Genomic DNA, 26,583 nt, shown 5'->3' on the forward strand with positions numbered 1-26,583 from the left:
GAGCCTGAGCCCAGTAATGGGGAATCTCCACACACCTCCACCTGCAGAGCCGCACACTAGATATATGGCTGCTCTGTGCTTCCAGGACCTGTGATGATGTCACATGGAGGGGAGGAGTCAGGGGGTCACATGATCAGCTCCTCAGTGTATGCAGGACTCTGCTGTGCTGGTTGTCATGGTGCTGGATGAGGGGAAGGTTATGTGTAGGGTCAGGAGGGGTTTACAGTGTGGATGAGGGGAAGGTTATGTGTGTGGGTGTAGCAGAGCTGTGTGTGTGCAACGTATACGGAGCAGAGCCGTGTGGCTAACCCTTTTTCTACAGGGGACCACCAGACCCCCAGGTTTTCCAGGAATCCTCCAATGGAAAGCCCTGATCAAACAATTATCTTACATAGAACGAGCCAGAACCCAGGATCTCTTATTGGAGCCGATTCCTTTCCAATTAACCAGATATTGAAATGAATACTGGACCTTCTGACAATCCACAATCATCTGACCCTCATACTCTAAACCTTTATCAACAGAAACAAGATGAGGCAGAGATAAGGCCGCTCTGAAGGCCAAAAGGTGCGGTAAGCTGTCCAAAGTAATCTTGTTCCTGCAAGACAACGCCTCCGATCACACTGCAGAAGCGACCACGGTAAAACTGGCAGAGCTGGGCTTCCAGCTGGTTGACCACCCACCTTATTCACCAGATCTAGCTCCCTCTGACTATCATCTGTTTCCAAACCTGAGGAAACACCTCAAGCATACCAAATTTCACACCACTTCTGATGCCATGGCTGCTACGGATTCCTGGTTTGAGGCACAACTGAAATCCTTCTTTTTGCTGGGCTTACAGAACTTGGAATACCGATGTAAAAAGTGTGTTGACATCAGTGGAGAGTATGTGGAATAAATGAAAAGTTTCATCATTTTATCTCGTTTCTTTCTGGGTAAAGCCAAAGACTTATCAGCAGCCTACATATGTGTAGCAAGCGTGTGCCTGGATTCTAAACCTCTCTCGTAAAGTAGAGAAAGATAGAATTGCACTAGTTAAAGGATCAATTATGTCTACGAAACGGAAGAGTTGCTCCTGGATCCATAGAGTAGTCATTTGGCTGGTAGAACTGTCTAGTTTTGCTGGGGAGTATAAAAACGGCTCCAGTGAATGTTTGTCTTAGATGAGTGGGAAGATTTTTATGGCCATCCCCCAGATATGCTTGGTGAATGCTGTAGGTCCTAAAAGGACTATATCTGGAGGATGTGCAAAAGTGGTCCACAGAAGAGCATTGGGGTGGGTGTGGGCTCACAAAACACGTTCCACTTCCATCCATTTACTTTTTGTGGCTAAGCTAGTCCAGGCCGGGATACGTCTTAGATGTGTGGCTATGTAGTATTTCTACATGTCCGGAAAAGCTAGGCCACCTATTTTCCTAGGGGTCACCAGTACAAACTGACCGATTCAATGTCGTTTATAACCCCAAACTAAATCATTCAGCCTCCTCTGGAACTGCCGGATCACCGACATTGGAATTGCTATGGGGAGTGTTTCCAATAAATATAGGAACTTTGGGAGAATCATCATCTTAATGGAGGCCATCCTTCCAAAGAAAGACAGGCGTAGCTTATCCCACTTGAACAGGGTCGATTTGAGTTCCTCAAAAAAGGACGGGAAATTGTGTGCATAGAGGGAGTCATATGTACGTGTTATGTATATCCCTAGGTATTTTAAGCAATTTTTTTCCAGGCATATTTAAATGTAGATTGTAGTACAGAAAGGACGGATGACTTCAGGTTTAATGGTAGGGCTTCTGTTTTTGAGGCATTCATTTTATATCCCGACAGGTTTCCGTATTCAGTCAGAATGGAGTGGAGATTGCGTAAGGTTTCAGGGGGTTGCGTATTGTTAGGATGACGTCGTCTGCAAAGAGTGACAATTTATATTCATGGCCCTTTATCCGGAATCCCTGAACGTCTGGACTTTCCCGAATTCGCGCTGCTATGGGTTCAATGCATAATATGAATAGTAGGGTGGAAAGGGGGCTTCCCTGTCTAGAATCATTGTATATGGGGAAGGGAGATGATGAGGCATTAGGAAGCCTCACTATTGCCTCAGGATCCGCATACAAAGCATGGACCGCTTGCAGAAAAGGTCCCTCAATACCAAATCTTTTGACAGGCTAGGCCACTCTAGCCTGTCAAAAGCCTTTTCTGCATCAAGGCTAAGGAGCAGCCGCTCTCCTTTTTTTGGTTCAGGGCATCAATCAGGTTTATTGTTAGCCTGTCATTATCCCCTGCCTGTCTATCAAGAACGAACCCCACCTGGTCCCCATGTATCAAGTGTGGGAGAAGCACGGAGAGTCTGGTGGCCAGTATTTTCGTAAATATTTTTAAGTCTGCATTGAGCAACGATATCGGGCGATAACTTGAACAATCAGCGGGATATTTTCCTTGTTTCAATATTACAGTTATATGTGATCACAGCATCAAGGGGGGATTGGCGTGCCTTTCAGGAATGAGTTACAGATGGACAGCATATGGGGTATGGGCATGTTTTGAAAAGTTTTGTAATATAGGTATGTAAAGCCATCGAGGCCAGGTGCCTTGTCATGTGGGATCTCTTTGATAGCAGAGGCCAATTCTTCAACAGTAATCGGAGCAGTAAGTGTATCTAAAGTTTCTGCGTGTAATACTGGCAAACAACAGGTTGCGAGGTATTCATTAAGCAGGAGGTCTCTCGTCTCCACGTCTGTTGGTAAAGTAGACAGGAGTGAATAAGTCTAGCGTAATAATCTCTAAAGGTGTTTGCATGTTTTTGGGGGCCGTAGGTCAGATGACCCTGGCATCTTTAACTGCTCTGTATGGTGCAGTCTCTAAGCTGTGTTACAAGAATGGAGTGAGCCTTGTTACCCTTCTCATAATATCGTTGCCTGCTATAAACCAGTAACATTTTCATCTTTTTAACTTCCAAGTCTTTCAGCCTGCTCCTCACGTCAATGATACGCTTTAGCTTGGATGTGGTAGGGTGAGCAAGCATATCTCGCTCAGTATGGCTGTGCATCCATTTTTTTCTGGCTGTGAGACTAATGGGAAACTCCCTCCTGTAAAGGATCTGCTTCTCTCTCAGAATGTGCAAAAGGGGTTAGAGCAATCTCCTTTTTTGCAAAGTAACCCATGAGAGGTCTGGGAGGAGTTGTAAAGGGTGGCCCTCATGCTCTATAGAGCGTACTCTTCTGGCTTGCATCATGATGTTTTTTTTAAGTTTGTAGTCTGTGAGTCTGTGACACAGCATATAATGTCCCTGGGTGTCTGGGAGGCACCTTTTTGGTCTGAGGGGGTCTGATGGTTCTATGCACTCTGTCCAGGCTGATTAAATGGGATGAAGTAGCTCCAGGAACCTTATTAAAGATAGCTTGTATGATCATGGATAGATTCTCCTTCCCATATTGCTCTGGGAGACCCCTAATCCTTATGTTGTGGTGGCGACCCTGTTATCAAGATCCTCCAGATGCCTCTGATAGTTGCAAAGGGTTTCATGCTGCGCCACTATGGTGGACTGAAGTTGGGCCATGTAGGTTTGCGTTTCATCATGATCGTCCTCAAGGGCCTCCACAATCTGGGCAATATACCTGATATCTTGGCAGACGTTAGCTATTTTTGAATGGCACACCTCTTTAAATTCCAGCACTAGGGATTGCAGGTCAGATTTTGTAGGGAGCTGGGCTATACAGTATCTCCAGTCGCCATCTGCTGCGTCTTGTTCATTGCTGGTAGTGCATATCTGAATATAGATTAATTCTATATTTCAGCCACCCCTTCTATTAACTCCAGTGCCTGTGAGGGGTCACCAGCTACTGCCCTTACTTTGCTTCTCTGATTCTTTGGGGGGTTCATTTCTGTGGCTGCCTGCTGGGTAATGAGTGCAGCATCCTGTTCGTTCCTGTATGCTGTCTCCCCCTATAACATCATCTCCCTCATCTCCCACTGCAGAAAGGCCCATGGGAGTAGTAGTACCTGTATCTTCACTCCCTGTCTCCTCAGCAGGCTGCTCCATGTCTCCCGGCCGTGCTGGAGGGTGTGTCCAGAAGCTCTCCCTTCTGCTGGAGCGCTCCGGCGCCATTTTCTGATGTTTCCTGCCGTGCGGTTGCCATATTGCTAGAGCATGTCAGGGTCGCATCAGGGTGCAGGATGGTGTCCAGGGTCCCCAATACTGAGGTGAGCGGCGAGGAAGGCTCTGTTTTGGTCAGGGCCTTCTGCTGTGACCTCCAGACCATGTCTGGATTGTGCTGGGGGGGCTGTGTAATGCCGTTTTACTGTTCTGTAAGGCGTGGTTGCGGGGAGCTCCTGTGCTACACGTCTTACTCCGACCACATCTGGGACCGCCCCCGCCTTGAAAGGATTGAGAAGAAAAAGGTGCACAAGCAACCGGGATAACCGCAGTCTTGGATGGATTGTTAAGAAAAGGCCATTCAAAAATTTGGGGGAGATTCACAAGGAGTGGATTGCTGCTGGAGACGGTGCTTCAAGAGCCACCACACACAGACCTATCCAGGACATGGGCTACAAGTGTCACATTCCTTGTGTCATGCAACTCATGACCAATAGACAACACCAGAAGCATCTTACCTGGGCCAAGGAGAAAAATAACTGGACTGTTGCTCAGTGGTTCAAGCTGTTGTTTTCAGATACAAAGTAAATTTTGCATTTTACTCGGAAATCAAGTTCCCAGAGTCTGGAGGAAAAGTGGAGAGGCCACAATCGAAGCTGCTTGAGGTCTAGTGTGATGTTTCCACAATCAGTGATGATTTGGGGAGCCATGTCATCTGCTGGTGTAGGGCCACTGTGTTTTATCAAGACCAAAGTCAGCACGGCTGTCTACCAGGAAATTTTAGAGCACTTCATGCTTCCCTCTGCCAACAAGCTTTTTGGAGATGGAAATTTAAGTTTCCGGCTGGACTTGTCACCTGTCCACACTGCCAAAATTACCAGTGCCTGGTTTAATAACCAGAGCATCATTGTGCTTGGTTAGCCAGTAAACTCACCTGACCTAAGCCCCATAGAGAATCTATGGGGTATTGTCAAGAGGAAGATGAGAGACACAAGACCCAACATTGCAAAAGAGCTGAAGGCTTCTATCAAAGCAATCTGGGCTTCCTTAACACCTCAGCAGTGCCACAGGCTGATCGCCTCCATGCCATGCCATATTGATGCAGTAATTCATGCAAAAGAAGCCCTGATCAAGTATTGAGTGCATTTACTGTACAGACTTTTCAGTAGGCGCCAACATTTCTGAGTTTAAAATAGTTTTTTCTGTCTTATATAATATTCTAATTTTCTGAGATAATGACTTTTGGGTTTTCATTGGCTGTAAGTGGAGTTGAGCGATTACCTAACTATTCGTAAAGAGTAACCCAATTGCCGTACTATTCGCTACTTGCACGAATAGTACGACATTCGGGTTACTCGTTACATTGCGAGTTTTCCTCCATTGACTTGCATTGCACATGCTATTTGGAACAAATACGCGAGTATTAGACAGTATTCGTTATGAGTATAGGTAATACGAATAGTTAGGTACTCAACTCTAGCTGTAAGCCATAATCATCAACATTAACAGAAATAAACACTTGAAATAGATCACTCTGTAATGACTGTTTATAATGTGTTTCACTTTTGTATTGAATTACTGAAATAAATTAACTTTTTGATGATATTCTAATTTATTGAGAAGCACTTGTAATTCAGAGAGAAACTCTGGTGAGATTTCTGGACTTTTTAAAGTCCTACTATCCAAATATGTGGATAATTATCCTCTTGTTATGTGTAAATGGGAAAAGAACTTTGGGCTGTTACTGACAACAAATGGACAAGGTTCCTTGAAGGGGTCAGATCTATATGTCTAGTGGACATTGTAGACTGTCAGAACTATAAGTCACCCATAGGGGATATATGGCCCTTCTTTCTCCACAAGGTCGGCATTTCTGTATGCAAGGTGTCGATTCATATTGAATTGATGAAGCCCTAAAACTTTGTAATTCACTTTTTTTCTCTATCTCGTTCCGTTTTTGAGATAAAAAAGAGAATTTTGTTACTTACCGTAAATTCTTTTTCTTATAGTTCCGTCATGGGAGACCCAGACCATGGGTGTATAGCTTCTGCCTCCGGAGGACACACAAAGTACTACACTCAAACGTGTAGCTCCTCCCTCTTAGCATATACACCCCCTGCTAGCCAGTCCTAGCCAGTTTAGTGCAAAAGCTGAAGGAGGACATCCACCCACAAGTAGAGACAGAGTAAAACCGGAAAAACCGGAACCTCTGTCTGCAACAACAACAGCCGGTGAAGACACACGGAACAAGAAACCTGCCAACAGGCAATAGGGAGGGTGCTGGGTCTCCCATGACGGAACTATAAGAAAAAGAATTTACGGTAAGTAACAAAATTCTCTTTTTCTTTAACGTTCCTATGGGAGACCCAGACCATGGGACGTTCTAAAGCAGTCCATGGGTGGGAATAAACAGACAAACTGAGAAGTAGGCGAAACCTAACTTCACAAATGGGCGACAGCCGCCTGAAAAAAGCTTCTGCCCAAGCCCGCGTCTGCCGAAGCATGAGCCTGCATTGGGTAGTGCTTCGAAAAGGTATGCAGACTAATCCAAGTGGCAGTCTGAAAGACCTGGTGAGCCGTAGCCTGGTGCCTGAAAGCCTAAGAGGCACCGACAGCTCTGGTCAAGTGTGCCCTGATCCCAGGCGGGGAAGGCACTTGAGTACACTGGTAGGCATCGGAAATGGCCGACCTAAGACGAAGCAGGGTCGGCGTAAATGCCGAGAGACCGCTACGCTGACTAGTGGTCAGCACCAGAGAGAGGTGCACCGCCTAATAACAGCAGTGCGAGACACATAGATCCGGAGCGCCCGCACCAGATCCAGGATATGCAACGCTTTTTCAAAGCGATGAACAGGAGCCGGACAAAAGGAAGGCAGGGAAAATGCCCCGGTTAAGGTGGAAGCAGCAACCACCTTAGGGAGAAAGTCCGGAGTCGGACGGAGACCACCTTGTCTTGATGAAAAACCAAAAAAAGGGGGTGACTCAGAAGAGAGTGCAGCCAAAACAGAGACTCTCTTGAGGGAAATTATGGACTAGAAAGACCACTTTCTGTGAAAAACGAAACAAAGAAACCTCCCTAAGAGGCTCAAAGGGGGGTTTCCGGAACCCGTGAGGACCGGATTAAGGTCCCAGGGCTCCATAGGCCGCCGGTAAGGCGGAATAATGTGAGATGCGCCCTTGAAGGAGCGCACCTGAGCCAGTCGGATGATACGCCGCTGGCACACACTGACAGAGCCAAGAGCTGTCCCTTAAAGAGGGATAGTCCTAAGCTGTAGACCGGACTGTAGAAGGGACAGGAGGGTCGGCAAGGCCAAAAGGCCAAGGACACTTTGGAGCTCGAGTCATAGTGGAGATGACTTCAGGAGGGATACCAGAAGTCGTCAAGATCCAGGACTCAAGAGCCACGCCGTCAATCTGGGAATCCAGAATTCTGGCGGAAAAAACGGACCCTTTGAGAGAAGGTCTGGACGGTCCGGAAGATGCCATGGCAACACTACGGACAGATGGAGCAGGTCAGGGTACCAAGCTTGCCTGGGCCAGTCTGGAGTATGAGAATGACCCGACGGCCCTCCTTACTGATCTTGCGCAGGATTCTGGGCAAGAGCTAGAGGGTGAAACACGTAAGACAGACGAAGCTGGGACCAAACGTGCACCAGTGCGTCTGCCGCAAAAAAACCTGAGGATCGTGGACCGCGGATGGACAGCTGAGATAATCTGCCTCGCAGTCTTCACGTCTTGGATGTGGGCTGCGGATATGGTGGACTAGGAGTCCTTCGTCCACTGAAGATGCGTTGAGCCTCCAACATTGCCAGGCGGCTGAGTGTGCCGCCCTGGAGGTTGATGTAGGTAAACGCTGTCCCGTCGTCTGACTGGACTCGAATGTGCCCAGCCGCCATGAAAGGCTTAAAGAGCTAGAAACACAGCTCTGATTTCCAGCACATGGATCCAGAGGGCTGATTCGGACAGAGTCCAAGCGCCCTACGCTCCGTGGTGGAGAAACACTGCTCCCCAGACGGATAGGCTAGTATCCTGGTGAGGATCACCCGGGACGGGGCCAGGAAGGAGCGTCCCTGAGACAGAGTGGCCGAAGCCACCACAGAAACGAGCCCCTGGTCTGTGGCGAAGCCACCACCCCGTGGAAGGAGGAAGTTCGCTTGTTCCAACAGCGGAAAATATCCAGCCTCCGAGGAGGAGAAACTGGGCAAGGGAATCGCTTCCCTTGACGCCACCATATGATCCAGTACCTGTATTCTGATGGAACGACGTCGACCGCCAGCAGAGGGACTACTGTTTGACTAAGGCAGCTTCACAAGTGCCGACAGAGTCTCGAATTGCGTCCCTGGGTCGAAGTCAGAGTGGTCTTGACAGAATGACAAGCCACCCAAATTGGTTAGCGTGGCGAGAGTGAGCGAGGCACTCTGCTAAGAGTCTGTACTGGATGAAGCCCCGACAAGAAGGCCGTTCAGGGCAAAAGATCACTGCCAACCCCTAGAGGTGCAGGACCCTAATCACAGCTGCCCCAATCTTGAGAGTACTCGAGGGGCCGTGACCAACCCCAAGGGAAGAGCCACGAATTGGACCACTCCGATTGCAAAACGTAGCCAACGCTGATGAGAGGCTGCGATTGGCACCTGCAGATAGACATCTCTGATGTCGATGGATGCTAGGGAATGTCCTTGGGTTATCAATTGAGCCGGTGAAAACACACGGAACAAGACCAAGACTCCATGTGAAAACGCCGCACCTGAATATGCTTGAAAAGCTTGAGATCCAGGTCGGAAGTACCCGCCCTCTACGGGGACTAGGAATAGATTTAAGCAGAAATCTCAGAACCGTTCCCAATTGGGAACCGGTACAATTACTCCATTGGCCTGCAAGAATGCCACGGCCTGCGAGAAGGCGGCGGCCTTGGAGCAGGGGGGAGTTGACAGAAAAAATCTGTTTGGCGGGTGGATAGAATTCTATCCTGTAGCCATGGAGATGTAATCCCGCACCCACTGATCGGAGACGTGTTAAAATCATACGTCGCCAAAGTGGGAGAGCCTGCCACCGACCTAGGACGTTGCTGGCGTGGCCAGATAGCCCGGAGGAAGCTGACTTAGTGGCAGCATCTCCTGCGGTTTCTGAAGACGCGGCTTCGAGCGCCATTTGGGTTTACGATCCTTGGCCGAACTAGTGGACGAGGCCGAGGGCTTAGAAAACGCTCAGATGGAGGAACGCAAGAACGAAAACCTCCACTGATTCCTGCCCTGGACAGGTTTCCTGGTTTGAGATTGTGGCATGGAAGAACTCTTCCCGCCAAAAGCTTCCTTAACAATTTCATCCAGTTGTTTTCGAAAGACTGTTCCCAACCAAAGGGAGCCCAGCAAGGAACTTCTATAGAAGCATCTGCCTTCCACTTCCGAAGCCACAGGAGCCTGCGGATAGCGAGGAAATTAGCCGAGGCCACCGCGGTGCGGTGAGAGTCTCCAGCATGGCAGACATGGCATAGGATGAAAAAGCTGAATCTGGAAGTTCAGGCAACCATTTCGGGCATAGAGTCCCTGTGAGGGAATGCATCTCCTCTAGAGAAGCAGAGAAGGCTACGAAAGCCCGCACTGCTATAAAGCTGAGGAGAACGAGGTTCCTGCCGCCCCTATACAGATTTGGCCAGAAGGACAACCTCGTGGACAGCAAAACTATAAATGAGGAGCCATCAGCCACTGATATAACGGTCTGGGCTGAACCACCCTTGGTGAATGAGCCCACTCCTTGACCACCACTGGTGGAAAGGGAAAAAGTCATGAGAACCACACTTCATGGGAAGCGTCTGTCAGAGCAGACTCTGGGCTTGGTCACAGAGGCCTGAAAAACTGGAGTGGTTAAGGAACACACTCCTTGTTCTCTTAGGCAAGGTAACTCCGGCGGATTAAGGTCCAGTACAAAATTAATGTACAGTGGGATCCTTATAGAGGTGCCGTCAGCCACTGATACAACTATCCGGGCTGAAAGTCTAGACACCGGATGGACCACCCTTGGCGAATTAGCTCACTCCTTGACCACCTCTGGTGGGAGGGAGAAACACAGTCATCAGAACTCCGCTTTGGGGTCTGACAGGACAGGCTGTGGGCCTGGACACAGTGGGCTGAAAACTAGAGAGGTTAAGGAACACACTCCCTGTTCTGTTTAAGGTATACTGATGCCTTAGAAAGACCACTCTCTCTGCCAGCGGGGAATGCTCCCCTGATACAGGTGGATGGAGGTCCAGTACAAGTATAATGGACGCAATCCAATCATTAGCATCTGCGTCACCTTCGGACAGATCAATGGTACATAAAGTAGCGTCCGAGCCCCTGGTAGAGACATCCTCCTCGTCCAGTGAGTCAGCTCGTGAATCAGAGCTGCGGAACGGGGAAGGACAGGGGACCCTGCGTCTCCATTTTAGGAGGACGGGGTCTGAGACCAGAAGGAGAGTCCTCCGTGAGCTTTGCTGAGCGAGTAGCAGCAGAAACACCCTGAGAAGGGGGCTAATGCATGCTCAGCAGAGTCCGGGACAGTCATCCCCTGGAAAGAGCGGATTCTGCCCAAACCGGGGGTTCAGCCACCGAAGCCGGAGCAGCTGGAGGGACCACTGATGAGCCTCCAGGCTGACCCTGCGTCTCCTGTGTCTATGTGCTCGGTACAGGTCGTACGAGTCTTCATACAGTGCAAAATAAACACAGCCCTGCAGCCTTGCTCTGATGTGAGACATGCTGCAGAGGTGGGGGCTCTGACCAGAGCGGCCCCCAGCAGAGTATATAACAGATAAAATAAGCAGCAGCACAAACCGGAGGTTGTGACTGCCAGACCGTTTAACAGATATTTCTGTTCCCCCAGTCCCTCAGCCCAGGCCCCCACTTGTCACAATGTGGAATCTCTGTGCCTATGCAGGCACAGAGAACGCTGAGAAAATGGCGACCGGAGCGAGGAGAGGGGGCGGAGCCTACTCTGAGAACGGCAAATGAGGTAGACAGGGGAGGGAATCCTTCCTCAGTGAGGAGTGTCCCTTCCCTGTGCTGCACAGCCGCTGGGCGGAGCCACCCTGTCCCTCTGCATGACTGACATGCAGAGGCAGTGGAAACCGAAACTAGGCCTCAGGCGAAGCCGGGGCCTAGATTTAAACATGCGGCCGGCGTGCAGGCACCATCGGCGCGGTTCTCCAGTGAAAACTGGAGAACCGGCCGGAAATGTTAACACAAACATAAAACACACTCTCCCCAAAAAATAAAGTATAAAGGACCCCTGGAAAGACCACTTTCTGTGGTAATAACGTCTCATGTACTTAGCTTGTGAGACGCAGGTGCCAGGTCCCTGGGGGATGAGCGCTCCGTCCGACAGGATCCTGAACAGGGCTGTGGATGGAGACCGGTCTCCTGCAAAGCAGTGAGAACCGTGTTGGCTCCCACTTCAAGCCAGAACCCCAGGGGATGGCGAAGGAGCGCGGCATGTGAAGGCTCCAGCCTTATAAAATCAACCTTAACAGCACCGCCGACACAGTGGGGTGAGAAGGGACATGCCGGGAGTCCAGCTTTTCTTCCAAATCTTTGAGAAAAAATCAAAAATCAAAAATCAGAGAATGCATGTGTGTGTGACCTCCTGAAACACAAAGCATTGAACTGGCTAGGACTGGCTAGCAGGGGGTGTATATGCTAAGAGGGAGGAGCTACACGTTTGAGTGTAGTACTTTGTGTGTCCTCCGGAGGCAGAAGCTATACACCCATGGTCTGGGTCTCCCATAGGAACGATAAAGAAAATGCTAACTCGTTGTTTTCCGCCAGGTGGCGATATAGGTTGTTTCATTGCGTAGCGCATGGCTACTTTACTATGCCTAGACACCACTTCTATGCCTATACCGTAGCTGCCGCCATTCTCAAGTTAACGGCAGTGGACAGGATATGGGTGGACACACTATATAGACTGTTTCCATAAAAAAGTCAAATCTGACATTCTGCACAAACACTACAAAGTACCACACAATATTAACAAGGGGGCAAATGATAGCCATAAAATCGTTAAAATCTAACAAAAATATCATCATTAAACCAGCTGACAAAAGAGGAGCTGTAGTAATTATGAATATGTCAGACTACATCCAGGAAGCACACAGACAACTCTTGGATAAAAAATACTACACTCCGCTTCAGGAAGATCCCACTAAAAATACACAAAGGAACTAACATATATTATCAATGAGTTTGGCTCTATGTCATCCTCTCTACTGGATCTAATACCAGACAATCCCCAAACAGGTACCTTCTATATGTTACCCAAAATACATAAAGAAGGTAATCCAGGAAGACCCATCATCTCTGGTATTGGGATATTAACTGATAATATCTCAGGCTGGGAGGAGAACACTCTGAAACCCCTGGTAAGGAACACCCAGTTACATCCAGGACACTACAGACATTCTCTGAAAATTGTCATTCTTGGGTCCACTTCCAGAGGATACAATATTAGCCACCATGGATGTAGAGTCTCTTTAGCCTATGTTCACACATGGCATCTTTTTTGTCAGTGCATCTTGAGTGCATCTTAAAATGCACCAAAAAACGCACCGCTGCAAAAATGCATAAAAAGCGCAATGTGTTTTTACCGCTTTTTTCTCTGTGCGTTTTTTAAGTCAAATCTATTGACTGGAGGGCTCACAAACGTGGTAAAAATGCAAAAAGAATTAACATGCTGCATCTTGAGTGCATCTTGAAAAACGCAGCCAAGATGCAACCAACAAAAGGCGCCCAGTGTGGATAGCAAAATCGAAATCTCATAGACTTTGGAGTTTTGTCTTCGTGACGCCACCTGTAGTGTGCGGCCAGGTATTAGCCGCCGCTGTGGGAGGTCTTCTTTGGGGTGGATGATAACGTAGCTCGGATGGTACAGCTCTCCACAGGTAGAGCTCAGGTCCCAGGCAAGATGTTAAGAGTAGTAGTCTCCTATGGCGCAGTGGCGTGATGGTGAGAGCACCGGCAGTGATGGGACGACACAGAGGTTGCAGTCAAAGTTCTTTACTCACTCAGATTACACCGCCTTTGGAGTGCCGTGCTCCACTGTTATGGGCTCCAGCCGATCCCGGTTAGTTTGGAGGTCAAGACCGGTGTTTCCTTTTGTGTGTTCTTTCCAGTGGTCTTCCCTCCACCCCAGCTCCTGGGCCGTGGAACGGGTCACGGGTGCCTGCTGCACTCCCCGCGAACCCTGGGATCCTCCTTCTTCCTAAGAACCCGGGTCGAGCTTCCAGCTCCGGACCATGGGCCCCATTCTGTTCAGTGTCTTCTTATGTCATCTCCTGAGTCCGACCTGGCGTGGACCCTGCCTGAAGCTAACTCCAGGTGCTAACTAACTGAATTGTGTGTGAGATGACTCCTGACTTCCCCTGAAGGTGCCCCACCTCCCGGGTTGCTGAACCAGTGGGCAGGAGGTCCCATACCTCGTGATGGCTACCTCGGCTCCTACCCTGGCTCAGTCCCAGTGACAGAGCTCCCGTGTTATGTGTTAGATGTGTTGTGATGGTTTACCGGCGATGACCTCCTCCGTATCCAAGATGAATACTGGATCCCGGGTGAGGTGCAGTACCCTGGGGCGCCACAGTATTGTATCCAAGATATTTAATGTCATAATGAGGGAACAGGTTTGGCGACCTCTGCTCCAGCAAAAAGGAAATGGAGGAAGAAGAAATGAAGAACATTAGTTTAGATACTCAGACTTTATTGGAAAAAATGTTTGGGGTGTCAGGTTATTGGGACAATTTAGTAAGTATTTACAATCAAAGTCCCCTTAGAACCTATAATATGTATATTGGGGAATAGAGAAGGGAATTAGTCCCCAATGAGGATGAAAAAACTACTTAAGTTAGCGGAAAGGATTTTAGAAACTCGATCACACCAGATGTTCCCACAAAAAAGGAATGGATCGTAGCTGGAAATAGTAATTTGTAATATGAACATGTTTATTATTGTAGTATAGAGAAGTTACAGACATTGATCAGACATGGAGATTGTGCGCTGAAAGTAAGGCGCGCTTTACATGCTGCGACATCGCTAGTGATTGCTAGCAATGTCGAGCGCGATAGCACCCGCCCCCATCGCACATGCGATATGTGGTACTTGCTGCTGTAGCGAACATTATCGCTACGGCAGCTTCACACGCACATACCTGCTCTGCAACGTCGCTGTTACCGGCGAACCGCCTCTTTTCTAAGGGGGCGGTTCATTCAGCATCACAGCAGCGTCACTGAACCGCCGCCCAATAGAAAAGGAGGGGAGGAGATGAGCGGCCGGAAGATCCCGCCCACCTCCTTCATTCCTCCTTTTCCGGTGGACGCAGGTAAGGAGATGTTTGTCGTTCCAGCGGCGTCACACACAGCGATGTGTGCTGCTGCAGGAATGACAAACAACATCGTACCTGCAGCAGCACCGATATTATGGAAATGAATGACGTGTCAACGAGCAACCATTTTTCACGTTTTTGTGCTCGTTGATCGTCGCTCATTTGTGTTACACGCTGCGATGTAACTACCGGCGCCGTATGTGCGTCACTAACGACATGACCCCGACGATATATCGGCAGCGATGTCGCAGCGTGTAAAGTACCCCTTACTGTACTGAATAGCAGATAGCTGAGATTGGGAGTTAGAGAGAAAAGGGAGGAGGAATGTTTGGTATTTTACTCTTGTCCAGAGTGAATCATAAATATATAACAATGTGAAATGTTCACTGTACATGGAATATTGCTTTTTAATTGATTTTTAGATAACAGATGTCTATTAGTAACTATATATTTTCATTCTAATGGAACTTCTAACGTGCTTTACCGTTCTTGCTTACTCGCCTATACTTTTATTGCCTCTTTTGTGTTTTCTTATTCAGTTTGTCAAATATATGGTTTCTCCACATGTGAATTTTTCTTATTAGTCAAAAGATTATAATTTCAAGTAAAACATTTCTCATCTTCTTGGTATGATGATGGCATTAACCTCTGTGAGTTTTGTGATGTTTTAAAAGATCCCATTTGTGTGTAAAACATTTCCCACATTCTGAACATGAAAAAACTTTCTCCCCTGTGTGAATTCTTTGGTGTCTAACAAGACTTGATCTCTGTGCAAAACAATTCCCACATTCTGAACATGAAAAAGGCTTCTCCCCTGTGTGAATTCTTTGATGTATAACGAGAAATGATTTCTGTGTAAAATATTTCCCACATTCTGAACATGGAAATGGCTTCTCGCCTGTGTGACTTATCTGATGTGTAACAAGATTTGATTTATGGTTAAAACATTTCCCACAATCTGAACATGAAAATGGCTTTTCCCCTGTGTGAGTTCTCTGATGTATAATAAAATGTGAGTTACGTGCAAAACATTTCCCACATTCTGAACATAAAAAAGGATTATCCCCTGTGTGAGTTTTCTGGTGATAAACAAGATTTGATTTCCGGTTAAAGCGTTTCCCACATTCTGAACATGAAAATGGCTTCTCCCCAGTGTGAGTTCTCTGGTAAATAATAGACTCAGAGGAAATTCTTTTCTCTCCTGTGTGAATTTTTTGATGGACTTTTCCATATTCAGAAGTTGAAAATGGCTTCTTTGATGTAGAAGCACTTTGATTTTGAATGCCTGTTTTTTTACTTTTATATTTTTTAATAGACTGGGATAAATCAGAAGATAGGACCTGTTTAAAAGAATCATATGATAGATCTTTGCTGAGAAGGGATGATGGTATATCTGTAGTAATGGCTTTCGCTTCAGTTATATCTTGTATGATCTCAAGGTCATCTGATTTAAAAATTGAAGATGTCAGTTGTCCCTCTAGTTTCCTGGTACAGTTATCTGCCAAAAATAAAAATTATTTTAATAACATATACAAACAAGGATATAATTATGAAATAGCTAAAAAAAATTACAAGTTATTGTCACAGGGAATAAGGGTAACAGAAGAGGGACTGCTAAGCTGACCCACAAAGTAGCGACCCTTCGCTGTCCTTTCTTCCAGAGGTAAGTTTAATGGTAGCTAGGTCTGGGCTGTCAGCATCACCCTAACTCCTGTTTAAGTCTTGATTTTACATCCCCTCTCTCCCACCCAGGAGAAGGCTGGGACCAGAGAAGCAAACCCCATAAGTAACACAAAGGGGGAAAGAACCAAAACTCATGCACTCGGCAACCAGACACGAGGAAGAGACAATATGAAGCCATGAGGAAATAAAACACAGGGAGGAAATAAGTTAACAAAACTTAGGAAAGCAGACAACAGATCACCAGGCTCTGGCTCACTACAATAAGGACCAATATCGCAGGAGCCTCGCTAAGCTATATTCGACGACAAGCAACCAAATCGAAAACCTTATAAAGAGTGAAGGCGGCTGTGAATGGTTATTAGCAACCTGAGCTCCTAGACTCAGTTCACAAGCCAGCAGGAATTAACTTCTGCTAAACTGGAGAGTAGTGAAGCAAAACACAGCTGACACTCAAGTAAAGCTGTACAACTAAGAGACCTCCCGCTGCTTGTCAGACTCTGTGGTCTGAACAGAGTCTGATGCCGCCATGGCACAATAGCGAGTACAAAGCTGAACACCGTTAGACAGTTATGTAGCAAAATGCAATAACTAACGAAAACAAATACTGTTCACAAATCTAACAGACCTCAGAATAGATCATGATGTTCAACCCTCTTTGTTCATTTTGCCTCCCAAATATTGTTAATAATCAGCCATAAAATAACGTATTGTAGGCAAAATTATACTAAAACAATTCTATTCCGTGAGGTGGAAAAATGGTGGATTTCCACATTGATTATAGTAGGAAGACACTTGACTATAAAAAGATATAGCTTCATAATACAATCCAACAAAATCCGGTCTCCTAAAGCCAAATGTTCTCGATACTTCTCAGCCTTGCAGTGGCCCAAACACTCTTGGTATCCACGTGTTTGGCATTGCCACAGGGAAGAACCTACATAAAAAAGCTGGGCACTAAAATGGCATATTTACTATTTCCACTCTGCAACATCCACGCTGGGTTTTTATCCAGAGACTGACTGTGGAGAATATGGTAAATGCTATTTATCAACTTTATTTTGCGGTATCACTATTTGTTTTAAGAGGATCCAAATGCAATGTTTGAACACTAAAGTCTTTTATATTTTTGGCAAATTCCAGATTTTTATTTTTTTTAAATAAACAAAACAAATCAACCTAACATTACAACTAAGATAAAAGTACAATGTGTCATGGAAAAAAAAAATCTCAGAAACACTGGAATCAGATGAAGCATTACAAAGGTGTTATCATGTAAAGTGACAGATGTCAGAATGGAGAAATGGGGCCTGGATAGGAGCAGAAAACTGGCTGCAGTGGAAAGCCATGAAATAAGAGTAGCTTTGACACAAACTAATATAGAGAAACTGTGAATATAGCCAATAACACCTCTACTAACATGATTGCCTTCCGCCCCGACACCCTTCACCGCCAGTGATTTAGTAACTAGAGGTGACACAGGAGTAATTACAGTATGTGGCTCGGGGGCTCTCGGCAATCCAAACTATTGTAGGAGCCAATATTTTCTGTCAGATGAGTTTCTTGAAGAAATATTAGACATTTAGAGAGAATTTTTTCACATAGTCCAGTAAAGCGGAGTTGTACTCATTTATGATGGACCATTAGAACTACTATGATTTCACCCTCATATGTTACAGTTACCCTGTGCCAAACTTGGGATAAAAAGGGAAATAATTATACTGCAGATATTAAAAGAAAGACTCATACAGGTAGGATTAAAGGATTTAGAGTTTCTTCACTATTTGCAGCTCAGACGTTCTAGGGAACATGTCCCTTTAAAGGATCATTTATTACCAAGTCAAAGCTGTAAAGACAAATAGTTTCCGATAAAAACATTTGATTAATCGACTTTCAAAAGTGAGTAAATTCTGGGAATCAGATCTTGGATTTCACTTAAACAATGAGAAATAATTATAAATTCTGTTAATTTGCCTCTCTAGGTCACATAAGAGGTCGGAAATATTAAATATTCTAAATGTCCCATGTGTAAGTTAGAGGCTACAGATCTATGTCACATGTATTGTGACTGCTCGGAAAGTAAAGAATTTCACTTCTCATGGCATGGTGTCTCATCATAAAAAGGAAGTTTGGCAAGAAAGACTGGATCTTTGTAACCACCAGATCAGCACATTCAGCAGCACAGAAGGGAGAGAAGGAAGATTCATAAATAAGATGCCAAGAATCTAGGACGTCACCAGCATCATTACCATCCGCTTTCTCTTAGGGGTCCACCATACAGATTAGATTCTTCTTCCCATGATTTTCTAAGTTGTCTGCACATTCTACGTACACTGTCATTTGGCTTTGTAGATTAAAGATCTGGGCAGCTAAGGGTCAATGTCTTCTAATTTCAGGGGAGAGGGTGGATCCTACCTGTAAGATCTGACTGATACAGAGCTCACTCCAAGAGAAGGGTGGCCAATGCCCAAAATAATGGGGACAGTTTTGGGTGGAGGAGCATGTGGTGGTCTAGCAGCAGAATGGTGACTATTTGATATGGCCGGACTACAACCCTGATAAAGCAGCCACAGCCGGTGACTGAAAAGAATCTGTGACTTCTCTGCATTTAGTGGTCACTACTCACCTGGGCGGTTATCTGTAGGAATCTCTTCTTTACACCGCTCATCACCCCTCACATATGTCTCTGTAGTATTAATATGGGTCAGATCTTCACCCTGTAACAAATATTGTAAAAGTCACAGACAGATGGAGAAGTCCCATCTATGATCAGCTCTAATCCTGCCATCTCCACCGCTCTCATTACACAAGTATAACACATATAATACTGGAGGATAAAACAAAACTGAGCACAAGACCTTCACAGCCGTCTACACATCGTAGGGAGATTTCATGGCACCTTCTCTCCATCTACCTGATGATCCTGAGGAACATCGGGGTCTTCTTGTTTACAGTCCTGTGGGAGAAGAGGACGGGGACATCTCTCTGGTGTTGTCCTCTTACTGGATAGAACTGGAGGAGACACATACATGGATTGAATTCATTCCATATATACAGATAATTATAGGCCGTGTGTATTTAGTCCTGTCTATTACCTGGTGATGTGAGGGGCTGGGGAACCTCCATCATGACGTCCTTGTACAGATCTTTGTGTCCTTCTAAATACTCCCACTCCTCCATGGAGAAATAGACGGTGACGTCCTGACACCTTATAGGAACCTGACACATACAATGATACCGTCACCCCCGATCCCTTCATAGCGTTACTGTATAATGTCCCAGCATTCCCAGCAGTGTCACCTCTCCAGTCAGCAGCTCAATCATCTTGTAGGTGAGTTCTAGGATCTTCTGGTCATTGATGTCCTCATGTATCGGGGGGTGAGGTGGAGGCCCCGTGATTGGGCTCAGGGGTCTTCCCCATCCCTCAGACACAGGGTCCTGACAGCGCTCACTAGAGGTCTTCTTCACTACTGTGTAATCCTGGTTATGGAGAGACACAGTAAGAAATCTCACTCCAGACATTTCCAGAGTCCTCACATCTCCAGTTCTGTCCATCTGTTATTCCCATAGATAAGAATGATGTAATGTGACGTCATCAGAACCTCTCACCTCTCCAGTAAGCCGGAAGAGGATCTCTAGGGTGAGGTGTAATATCCTCTCCGCCATCTTGTCCCTGTCCATATCCATCCTTCACGGGGCAATCAGGAGAATTCTCTTCTATAGAGCGATTGTTCTCCCCAGCATCTAATGTGTATGGAGCCTGAGCCCAGTAATGGGGAATCTCCACACACCTCCACCTGCAGAGCCGCGCACTAGATATATGGCTGCTCTGTGCTTCCAGGACCTGTGATGATGTCACATGGAGGGGAGGAGTCAGGGGGTCACATGATCAGCTCCTCAGTGTATGCAGGACTCTGCTGTGCTGGGTGTCATGGTGCTGGATGAGGTGAAGATTATGTGTGGGGTCAGGAGGGATTTACAGTGTGGATGTAGCAGAGCCGTGTGTGTACGAGGTGTATAGAGCGGAGCCGTGTGTGTATGAGGTGTACGGAGCGGAGCCGTGTGTGTATGAGGTGTACGAAGCAGAGCCAAGTGTGTACGACATGTGCAGAGCCGAGTGTATACGACGTGTACTGAGCGGAGCCTCATGTGTTTGACGTGAATGGAACGGATCCTCGTGTGTATGACGTGTATGGAGTGGAGCCTCATGTGTATGACGTGTATGGAGCGGAGCCTTATGTGTATGACATGTATAAAGCAGAGCCTCGTGTGTATGTGTAGCACCCCTGAGACCATCAGGGTGCTACAAGGTTCCTCATCCCCACCAGGACACAGGGCCTACCCCCTTAGGGACCCAGAACCCCAGTGTCGGTACCAACAAAAACCCAGGTAATCCCAGTTTTCCCCAACATTCCCCCATACAATGGTACATAGCTAGGGTGGGACCAATGGATGGCCGCCTAGAGGTGAAGCCACTCCAGTCAACTAGTTGACCAGGTGGGAGGGGCAGACTGTGGAGAGTAGTCAGTCTAGAGTTTATAGTGAAGTGTGAAGGTGTGTCTGAGCAACATCCTGACTCGGGTGGACGGTGACCTGGTACTCAGGAGAAATGGTTGCCGGTGGAGTATGGTGGAGTCGAGTACTCCCGGAACTACGCACCGACGGGGTACAGGACCCTAGGACAGGAAAGAGCTTCAAGCCGACCTGTTAACACCTGCACAGCAAAGGGGACCATCAAGGACCTCGCTGACCCTAAAGAATCTGAAGATTCAGTAGCAAAGAGAGAGCCGGGGAAAGAACCAGAGACTCCAACCCCACAGAGTTCACCCTACCGTCAGGTGGACAGAAGTGGACAAACCGGGGACCCCCAGTGTTCCATACCACGGGGACCCACTTACCAGAGACAGGTGCAGGGGAATGAGGAGGGGTGTGGTGTAATGACATCAACACCCTATATAAGGTGTGCTTAATTATTAGGCATCTTCCTTTCCTTTGGCAAAATGGGTCAGAAGAGAGATTTGATGGGCTCTGTAAAGTCCAAAATTGTGAGATGTCTTGCAGAGGGATGCAGCAGTCTTGAAATTGCCAAACCTTTGAAGCGTGATCACCGAACAATCAAGCGTTTCATGGCAAAAAGCCAACAGGTTCACAAGAAACGTGTTGGGCAAAAAAGGCGCAAAATAACTACCCATGAATTGAGGAAAATCAAGCGTGAAGCTGCCAAGATGCCATTTGCCACCAGTTTGGCCATATTTAAGAGCTGCAACGTTACTGGAGTATCAAAAAGCACAAGGTGTGCCATACTCAGGGACATGGCCAAGGTAAGGAAGGCTGAAGAATGACTACCTTTGAACAAGAAACATAAGATAAAATGTCAAGACTGGGCCAAGAAATATCTTAAGACTGATTTTTCAAAGGTTTTATGGACTTATGAAATGAGTGTGACTCTTGATGGGCCAGAGGGATGGGCCAGAGGCTGGATCAGTAAAGGGCAAAGAGCTCCACTCCGACTCAGACGCCAGCAAGATGGAGGTGGGGTACTGGTATGGGCTGGTATCATCAAAGATGAACTTGTAGGACCTTTTCGGATTGAGTGAAGCTCAACTCCCTGACCTACTGCTAGTTTCTGGAAGACAACTTCTTCAAGCAGTGGTACAGGAAGAAGTCGGTATCGTTCCAGAAAAACATGATTTTCATGCAGGACAATGCTCCATCACATACATCCAACTACTCCACAGTGTGGCGGCCAGTAAAGGTCTAAAAAATGAAAAAATAATGACATGGCCCCCTTGTTCACTTGATCTGAACATCATAGAGAAAATGTGGTCCCTCATAAAATATAAGATCTACAGGGAGGGAAAACAGTACACCTCTCGGAACAGTGTCTGGGAGGCTGTGGTGGCTGCTGCACGCAATGTTGATCGTAAACAGATCAAGCAACTGACAAAATCTATGGATGGTAGGCTGTTGAGTGTCATCATAAAGAAAGGTGGCTATATTGGTCACTAATTTTTGGGGGTTTTGTTTTTGCATGTCAGAAATATTTAATTCTAAATTTTGTGCAGTTATATTGGTTTACCTGGTGAAAATAAACAAGTGAGATGGGAATATATTTGGTTTTTATTAAGTTGCCTAATAATTCTGCACAGTAATAGTTACTTACACAAACAGATATCCTCCTAAGATAGCCAAATCTAAAAAAAAACCACTCCAACTTCCAAAAATATTAGGCTTTGATATTTATGAGTCTTTTGGGTTGATTGAGAACATAGTTGTTGATCAATAATAAAAAAAATCCTCTAAAATACAACTTGCCTAATAATTCTGCACACGGTGTATTATTTCTTCTTGGTTTTTATTCCTTTCCCTTTTGGACCCTGCAGCCTCAGCCTGTCAGCTGCTGTTAATCTGTACTTCCCTTGTGCCCTTATATTCTTTCACTTCCTGTTACTTGGTGCTGGTGATATTTCATATGCCTTTATCAAGTCTTCAGTGCAAGCAGTCGGTTTGCATACATCTAGAGAATCTTGGTTTCTCTCCCTGAGACACCTGGAAATAAGTTGTTTGTTGTTTTCCCTTGTTCATTATCCCTGTGTGTCCTTTATCATCTAGTAGAGTTGATGAAGAGCTCATCCCATCCGCTCCCTATTTAGGGCCCAGATCAAGGTCAGCCTAGGGTCAAGTATCCTGCTCGGCGCATAGGTGCGGAACCTATCCAGGGCGTTGAGGGAACCCAGGGCCCAGTGGTAAGCTTGGTCAGAGGTCACCATCTCCCCCTTCCCTAGACACAGGGTTTATCTTCCTTTTCACCGTTCGCTTGATACTTCCCCGTACCTAGCATGACATGATCACCAGCCGTATAAAAAAAAGTAAATAAAAATCTTACACTAAGGTTTTGTTTTTTTAAATATGGATGCCATCACTGTTCTGGCTGAGCGGCTTCAGGGTCTGCCTCTGGAGGTAGTAGAGCTTCTGTCAGCAATTTAGCAGAAACACCAGCTACAGACTCCATAGTACTGGGGATTATGTGGGTGGGCAGGTCCAGCCTGAGCCTAAAATTTGTAAGATTTTGGCGTTCAGGGAACTCGGGTAACATCTTAAGGTGATGTCACGGGTGACAGACAGTCCTTTAGTGTCTGGCTATAGAAGGTCACAGCGTTTCGCTGCTCAAAATGCTCCCTGACTTTCTATTATTCCTGCAGTTAATATTCAGTGTACTAAATATCTCTTCTGTTGTGTTTTCATACCTTTCCCTTTAGGACCCTGCAGAGCTCCTCTTCCCTTCAGCTACTAATGATCAGTATTTCATCTTGTTTTTAAATAGTTTCATTTTCCCTGGTCTTGTGCTTGTGATATTCAGTTGCTTCAGAAGCTCTGGATGCAAGCAGGCAGATTGCACTCATCTGTAGAAATGTTGCTGCTCTTTCTGAACTTCTTCCTGAGTCATCTGGCAATAAGTTGTTCATGCGCTTTCCCCATGTGTGCTCCGTCTCTTTTTTACGTTTTAGTGGGGTTAACTAAGCGCTCATACCACCTGTTCCCTATCTGGTGCACAGCTGTAGGGTCATCCTAGAGTCAAGTATCCTGCTTGGTGCATAAGTGCGGGACCTATCTAGGGTGGTGAGGGACCCCAAGAGTCCAGGTGTAGGTTTGATCAGGAGTCACCATCTCCCCCTCCCCTAGGCCTAAAACACACTTCCGCATAAAAAAACGTACGTGTGACACGGTCCGTTTTTCGGGTCCGTGTTCCGTTTTTTATGGGTGTTTCTCCGGTACGTATGGCATCCGTGTGATGGCGTATACTCTCCGTGTGTACGTGTGAAGGGTCCGTATTGGCATAAAATACATACGTATGCCATCTGTGTGCCGTCTGTTTGTATAGATCCGCATTCTTTTTTTCCGTAAATAATTTTATTGAGTTTAAGGCAAATTGAACAAAGCATCGCTCATAACACATAGAAGATGAAAATGTACATCGATTGAAGTTAATTCAAACATGTGTATCAGGCAAATAGCACTGTATTGTGAGTACTTTTACTAAGATAGGAATAGTAAGAGAAGAGAACAGAACAAACAGAGAAAGCAAATCAAATCAGGTTATACCATGTCATGGTAATACATCTCAAAACAGTATAATGGAAACTATTTTACCTATAAAGACTGGGTGAAGGTCATAGAGAGAGAAGAAGAAAGAGAGAGATAGGTATAGAAAGGAGAAGAGGGTATGAGGGGGGGGGGGAAGACATGGATAGAAAGATAGATAGGAGTAAGTCGGGCGTCCAGAGAACTTGTGCGTACAAATGTACGAATCCTCATAAAGATTACAGATATCAGATAAAGGAACCTGAGGGAGAAAGGACCAAAGTATACTCCTCATCTGAGCCAAGATGAATATTCTGGAGTCTCTCGAAAAATGAGCCAGGAGGTCCACGTGCCAGCATGTGTACCCCATTTGTCCCTATCATCCGCCATCAGAGATTCCATACGCTCCAATTTATTCATCTCCTCCAAAAATTCCCTCAAAGAGGGGGTGGTAGTTGTCTTCCAATGTCTTGGAATAATCATACGAGCACCGATGAGAAAAAAGCGCAGGATACCTCTTTTGGTCACAGAGAGAGATCCAGGAATTAGAGACAGTAAGGCTATTTGAGGAGTGGGGATTACTCGAATACCCGACAGTTGAAAGTACATTTCAAAAATTGAATCCCAAAATGACCTTATCAAGGAGCAATCCCACCATATATGTTTCATAGTACCAATTTCGACTCCGCATCTCCAGCAGGTATCTGGTACTGTGGGGAAGATCTTATGCAGTACGTCAGGGCATCTGTACCAGCGTGTAAGAATTTTAACATTTTTCTCCTGTGCACTACAAGAAATGGACATTTTATGAGAGAGTGTGAAGATTTTGAGATGATCTTGTTCCGACAACGTAATCTGGAGCTCTCTTTGCCAGGCCTCTAAATACGTTGGTGTGCCTTTATACTGGGCTGTACATAAGAGGTTGTAGATCAACGCGATGGCATGCTGCGGCCCGGTTTTTAATGAAATTAGGGTCTCAAAGTGTGTAGGTTTGGATAAAAGAGTGTTTCCCGGGAATTTCTTTTTTAGAAATGTGGTCAATTGAGTATATTCCAGCCAGGATAATCTCCTCTCCGGGCATGACTCCTGCAAAGCCCCAAAAGACACCGTTCCAGATAGTCTCCTGGCAACCTGTCCAAGTGTAACTCCGTCTGTAGAGTCCCAACACAAGAAGGTGGATCTCTTCAACGCAGGGGGAAAGTCTGAATTATTAAAAAGTGGGCTCATACTCCCCGGTCTGTGGGATAAGTTTAACGTCTCCAAATGTCTGTCCCAGAAAAGCATGAGCGCCTGAGTCAGTGGTTGAAACTCCAAGACCGCCGGTCTCTGATGAAGGGGGGCCCATAGAAGCTGTGCCAAAGGGAACGGGGAGAGACGAGACTCAACGCCCACCCATTGTTTATTGAGATCGTTAAATCTCCAATCTAAGACCCTCGTGAGGAGGACACTCTGATAGTACTTTTCGAAGTCAGGTAGACCAGCGCCTCCCCTGGATTTGGGTCTCACCAGTATGGCGTATCGAATCCGAGGTCTCCCCGTCCCCCAGACAAATCTGCTACACGCCCTCTGGAGCTGTCTAAAATACTGTTTAGCAACCTTTACCGGGACTGTTTGGAATAAATAAAGGAACCTCGGGAGTATGTCCATCTTGAGGGCATTGATCCGGCCAAACCAGGAAAGCCGGCCCCGGTTATACCTATTAAGATCTGCAAGAGTCCTAGTAAGTAGTGGGGAGTAATTAGCCATAAACAACTCATCTGGATTGGCCGAAACAAATATCCCAAGATACTTGATAGATTGAGTCTCCCACTTAAATGGGAAGGCGGATTTTAGTCTATTGACTCGTGTGGAAGGAAGAGTAATATTAAGGGCCTCTGTCTTTGAGTAGTTTACTTTGAAGTTAGAAACTATGCCAAAGCGTTGAAATTCCTGGATGAGAGCTGGGAAGGCAATTTCCGGGTTTTTTAGACCTATATCAAAGCCCTTTATATCGGGGGAGTTTCGAAGGGATATAGCCAAATGCTCCATGGCTATCACATATAGAAGGGGTGAAAGAGGGCACCCCTGTTTAGTGCCATTAGATATTTGCAGAGGAGAGGATAGAGTATTATTGGCTCGAACTCGTGCCGAGGGCTTATGATACAGGGCAAAAATTCTCTCCAACATAGTTTGACCAATTCCCAGCTGCCTTAGGGATGAGTGGAGGAAGGTCCAGTTAAGGCGATCGAATGCCTTCTCGGCATCGATCGATAGGAGGCAGGCTGGAGTACCTTGTCTGTACGTGTGGGAGGTCAAAAGTAGAGTTTTAATAGTGTTATCGCGTGCCTCTCTACCCCGAACAAACCCTGTTTGGTCAGTATGGATTGAGGCAGGTAGCAGCGGGGACAACC

The 26,583-nt window shown here is 46.3% G+C and overlaps 1 protein-coding gene across 1 annotated transcript in view; it reads right to left on the minus strand.

The window, feature by feature from the left end:
• Positions 1–19,928, minus strand: part of LOC142312349 (uncharacterized) — a 229,460-nt gene extending 209,532 nt beyond the window's left edge. The window contains exons 1-5 of the mRNA XM_075351287.1: positions 19,721–19,928; positions 19,412–19,591; positions 19,207–19,330; positions 19,026–19,123; positions 18,738–18,828 (exon numbers count right to left, since the gene is read on the minus strand). Of these exons, the coding sequence (XP_075207402.1) occupies positions 18,738–18,828; positions 19,026–19,123; positions 19,207–19,330; positions 19,412–19,591; positions 19,721–19,798 (571 nt within the window). The 5' untranslated portion in view covers positions 19,799–19,928. The remainder of the gene's footprint in view (positions 1–18,737; positions 18,829–19,025; positions 19,124–19,206; positions 19,331–19,411; positions 19,592–19,720) is intronic.
• Between the last annotated feature and the right edge of the window lie 6,655 nt (positions 19,929–26,583).

The sequence above is a fragment of the Anomaloglossus baeobatrachus genome, chromosome 5 (assembly GCF_048569485.1).
Source record: "Anomaloglossus baeobatrachus isolate aAnoBae1 chromosome 5, aAnoBae1.hap1, whole genome shotgun sequence".
In the NCBI taxonomy this organism is placed as follows: Eukaryota; Metazoa; Chordata; class Amphibia; order Anura; family Aromobatidae; genus Anomaloglossus; species Anomaloglossus baeobatrachus.